Genomic DNA, 4,948 nt, shown 5'->3' with positions numbered 1-4,948 from the left:
TTACTGCATGCACACATATCTTGCTTTGGCATTGCCGGTGTTGAGTTATATATAAACTTTGTTTTCTCCTTTTAGAGAGAGAAAAATGGCTTCTACCGAACCATGGCTACTGGAGAACGGAAGCGTTCGGTGCCTGACGAAGGACATGAAGCACGGCCATGGCCACAGCCACTGCCGGACTGCGCATAACATGTCCTCTTCGTCTCTGCGCAAAAAATCGGACCTAACCCTTGTTTCCAAAGTTCGACAAGACTTTCTCCGAAATATTCTGGTTAATCTGCAAGTGGTTTTGTTGGGAACAAAGCTATCGATTTTGTTTCTGGCAATTCCTTTTGCCATCGCTGCTGAGTGTAAAAACTTTGGAAGAGTGAGCAGTTTTTTTTTTTTTTTGTTGATTACTATGTTTTCTCGTCTGTTTTACCTAGTATTCACCGTAACTTTTTCCTCGTCTGATATGCCGTGTCCATGATAAATTTATCTGAAAAATCGAAAATTTGGGTGCCATCATTTCTCTATATTTTGTTAGGGTTTTCATTTTTCAAATAGAACCAACACACGTTTCTTCTATCTTTTAATTTTTTTTTTCTGATTTAGTGTTAAATTCATATTTATTCAAACCGGGTCAAAATTAATTATCCTTTTTGAATTTTCTTGGACAAAGAATTATTACACAATTTGGCTAATGAATTAGAATATTGCTACTTGAATTGGGGCTTTTAACAGGGTTTTTGATAGTTACTATTAGCCTGTTTGGGAAGGATTTTTTACAACAAAAAATTGATTTTTTGATAGTTATTTCATTATTTCAGCCATAATTTTGACTTCTTCTTTCACAGGTGGATCTTACTTTTCTTCTAATGGTCAAAAGATCAATTTTCAAAATCCCTCCTAAACGGGGCCTATATTGGCACTACCTTCGTGGCTCTTTTTTTATTATTAAAAAACTGTTCAATAAATGTTTAACAAGTGTTCCCTATTTTTAAATCTTATCATTGAACCTGTTTGTGTAACAAAATTGAATTAATTAATCCATACTGGCATGCTTAAAAGATTATGTCAAACCGCATGTAAATTTTTCTCACGCCACAAATTTATTGCTAAAAACATAGCAGATTGAGAATCTCTTACATATAATCAGTGGTGGACCCACAGTGGATCTTGATGGGTCAAGTGACCCCCCAAGCTAAAATTGAGGTTCCCCCTTTCAGAAATCATATTTGAAGCCTCATTATCTGGGAAGCCTTTTTTTTTTTTTTTTTTGATGATTTTTTTCCCTTATAAAATGGAATTGGGGATCCACTTAAGTGCTCCAATTTCTATCTTGTTTTGGCGATTTTATGGTAATGAATTTTTGCTGTGATTTGTGTCTTTATTTGAATTGGAATGCAGTTAATAATGTAACGTTCAAAATTTGCTTTGATTTTTGTAATTTTCACTTGAATTGATTGCTTTCATTAATTGTGATAGAAAAATAATTTAAACATAAATACGTCTTTTGTTTTGATGATCACAATGTTAATGAAAGGATTATTCGAGATAAAAGTGATAAAATGATGTTAGAGATAAAAAGGATAACAAACTTGGAAATGTTCGTTATTCGAGATAAACGTAAATTTGTATTCTTTACAAATTTGATTATGCTCCACCAACTCAAAATGTTTGTATCAGTCAATTATATATATATAAAACTCGTCGATCCTTCATCACAGCATTCTTATTTTATTTTTTGAACAGTCATGGGTGTTCGCATTGAGTTTACTTGGGCTCACTCCGCTTGCTGAACGTGTCAGCTTCTTGACAGAGTAAGAGTTTTATAATTAACAATTATTCTCAAATTCAATTAATCTTTTCCAATTTTCTAATAAATAATATAATCAGGATCTTACAATTATCCTCTCATCTTTGATTCTTATTAAATTTTTGCAGGCAAATCGCTTTCTACACAGGTCCAACAGGTAATCAATCCATTTTCATACATTATTTTTTATGTGATAGTGTTAAAAATCATTCTATTTTTTTTAATCATAAAAAAGATAAAATAGGTCCAAAATCTGTACCAAAATGTTGGCAGGGAACCTGTCCGGCATTACTTTAGTCGTATGCAAAAGCTCAGAAAAAACCACCATGATACAAAATAATGGAAGAATCATGATTTATTTTCTTAAAAAATAAAAATTAGATTAAATAGATGAGAATATGATAATGATAATCCAATACAATATAGTAGCAATGAATCGAATATAGTGGTGAAAAAAAGGGTCTAAATTCTCAAGAATAAAGCTTAATTTGTCATTTTGTTCTTTCATTACGGGTTCCAAATCCATTTTTGATCTTGTTGTGGACATGTTTTTGCAGTTGGAGGGCTTCTAAATGCTACATGTGGAAATGCTACAGAGCTGATAATATCCATACTTGCTCTTGTCCAGCACAAAGTAGATGTAGTGAAATATAGTCTACTTGGTTCCATACTTTCAAACCTTCTTTTGGTTCTTGGCACCTCTCTTTTCTGTGGTGGCATTGCAAATCTCCAAAATGAACAAAAGTTTGATAGAGTAAGACGTTTTACTTCCATTAATTACACAAATTTCTCTACTGAAAATCGAATTCTCGTATAATTATCTGTGTTTAACTGTAACAGAAACAAGCAGATGTGAACGCCCTCCTTTTGTTGTTGGGATTGCTTTGCCATGTTTTGCCCTTGATGTTTCGATATTCTGGAAATGCAGCGGAATTGACAGGGGCAGAAACTCTTGCATTGTCAAGAGCCAGTTGTGTTGTGATGCTGATTGCATACATTTCTTACATTGTGTTCCAGTTATGGACTCATCGACAACTATTCGAGGCTTCTGAGGTGAGACATTTTGAAGGGTTTTCCCCTTTAAAAACGCCATGTAAAATGTACTTATAGATGACGTTTGATAGGATCGACTGTAAAGATTTCGACTCTATTGTAGTATCATTAGAGGAACTTATGTTGGTGGATATTATCAGGATGAAGAAGAAGATAGCGATGTAGTACCAGACGAATCACCTGTGATTGGATTTTGGAGTGCATTTGTTTGGTTAGTTCTGATGACTGGAATCATAGCCCTGCTGTCGGAATATGTTGTAGGCACAATTGAGGTGAACTTTCAACTATAATTAAAGATGGATAATTTGAAAGTTTATTGGGATCTAAATAAATAAATTCGTGTTTATGGCATTTTCTTCAACAGGCTGCATCAGAATCTTGGGGATTATCTGTCTGTTTCATCAGCGTAATTTTACTACCAATCGTTGGAAATGCAGCAGAACATGCTGGGGCTGTCATATTTTCCTTTAAGAACAAGCTGGTAAGTCATGGAGGACTGGTTTTTTAGTTCTCAAACGAACAATGTGAAGACGATTCTAACTAGTATTGAATAGTTGTAGACGTTGATATCTAACATATGAATCGAAATTGAAATAGAAGAAAAAGAAAAGCAACTATGCAAAAAAAAAGCATCGTCATTCTTTCTTTTTTCGTCTCTTTCTTCATCTTATCTGCTTAACTCGCAAAGTTTAAGAAGAAAATTTTCTGGACAGGATATTACTTTGGGCGTAGCTTTGGGTTCAGCAACTCAAATTGCCATGTTTGTGGTAAGAACCTTAATCAAGTACAATCCTAAGGTTTACTAGTTTGCTTACTGAAGATTAATTAAGCAATGTTTCTAATTATTTTTAAAATAATCAGATTCCCTTAAGCGCAATTGTGGCCTGGATAATTGGTATAGACATGAATCTCGACTTCAATCTCCTTGAAACAAGCTGTCTCGCTCTATCAATTATCATCACAGCATTCACTTTACAGGTAATTTATCTTCACACGAGGAATTAATAACCGGATTTTACAAATCGACATTTGTTTGATATTGAATTGTTAAATTGTCTAAAAGTTCAAGTCATTTATTTACATATATATCTTCAAATTAACACGCGCGCGAATCTTGCAGGATGGAACATCTCATTACCTAAAAGGACTAGGTCTGCTGCTATGTTACCTAGTTATTGGGGCTTGCTTTTTCATTTTCAAAACTTCAAATAGTAAGCATCAACCCTATATTTTACTACGTGATCAAGAACTAAATTTTTTTTAAAACCCAACTAATCGGTTTTTTTTCTTGAATCTGTTTGCAGATCATGAGACACTGTAAACCTAAGTTTCAGATCATCCGATGAAGCCTGAAGGAATAGTGAGAATTTGATCAACGCCTTACTTATTTGGTTCCATGAAAGATTCAAACAAATTGTTGCATTTGTTATTTTTTCATTGGGATTGATTTTACAAGTTGCTGCGAACAAATGGAGATGAACTCTGCATGATTTTGTGCAGTGAAATACATTAAAGATGCAAGAATTTCATAAATATTTTATATACATTGTCTAATTTTGCTTTATGTGGCAATTTTTTAAAGCAATTCCCATTAGCATTGGAGATCATCGTTATCAGGCCTAACTGAGCATTATGAGGTTACCGATCGACTGGTAGGTCAATGCTTCAACATTTATTGCAAAAATTTTGTCCGATCGAAACTCGTTAAAATATGGGTTATCATTGTGGAATTGTGACTAAAGGTGGTCATTTTCCTTTAAGCCCATGACAGACTTCAATAAGGAGCGTAGTTAAGATCTTCTACATGTTTTGAACTCGGACTTCGTTAGTACCGTCCATAGTCATCCGATACCAATTTTGGTGTGGAGGTGAAATAATTTCTTGAAACAAGAAGAAATTTTGAGGCTGGAAAATATTTGTAAGAATAAAATTCTATTATATTGATTGTTGATTCGAAAAGCACAAAACTAACAAATCAATTGACTGTAGTAATTAAAATCCTATGTAGAGTTTTAAAAAAAACAAATTCGTCTTCTAACTAAAAAGCAAAACCTTATTCTAATCAAGAAAAAAGAGAAGAAAAATAAATAAAACCCA

The 4,948-nt window shown here is 33.4% G+C and overlaps 1 protein-coding gene across 1 annotated transcript; it reads left to right on the top strand.

The window, feature by feature from the left end:
* LOC111385841 (vacuolar cation/proton exchanger 3-like) lies at positions 1 to 4,365 on the top strand. The gene is made up of 11 exons (XM_023010272.1): positions 1 to 367; positions 1,735 to 1,802; positions 1,927 to 1,955; positions 2,356 to 2,552; positions 2,639 to 2,851; positions 2,992 to 3,123; positions 3,216 to 3,332; positions 3,565 to 3,618; positions 3,713 to 3,829; positions 3,972 to 4,062; positions 4,156 to 4,365. The coding sequence occupies exons 1-11, from the start codon at positions 86 to 88 to the stop codon at positions 4,170 to 4,172; spliced, it is 1,317 nt and encodes a 438-aa protein (XP_022866040.1). The 5' UTR covers positions 1 to 85; the 3' UTR covers positions 4,173 to 4,365.
* Positions 4,366 to 4,948: the final 583 nt, after the last annotated feature.

The sequence above is a fragment of the Olea europaea genome, unplaced genomic scaffold (assembly GCF_002742605.1).
Source record: "Olea europaea var. sylvestris unplaced genomic scaffold, O_europaea_v1 scaffold3307, whole genome shotgun sequence".
Lineage (NCBI taxonomy): Eukaryota > Viridiplantae > Streptophyta > Magnoliopsida > Lamiales > Oleaceae > Olea > Olea europaea.
The sequence above is the reverse complement of the archived record's forward strand: the minus strand, read 5'-3'. Positions and strand labels throughout refer to the sequence as shown.

What these genes read in the sequence shown, in the direction of transcription:
- LOC111385841 (XM_023010272.1), top strand. Translation starts at nt 86, where the DNA reads ATGGCTTCTACCGAACCATGGCTACTGGAGAACGGAAGCGTTCGGTGC. An exon ending in CGTGTCAGCTTCTTGACAGA is followed by an intron (nt 1,803 to 1,926) that starts GTAAGAGTTTTA and finishes AAATTTTTGCAG; the next exon opens with GCAAATCGCTTTCTACACAG. An exon ending in ATGAACAAAAGTTTGATAGA is followed by an intron (nt 2,553 to 2,638) that starts GTAAGACGTTTT and finishes TAACTGTAACAG; the next exon opens with AAACAAGCAGATGTGAACGC.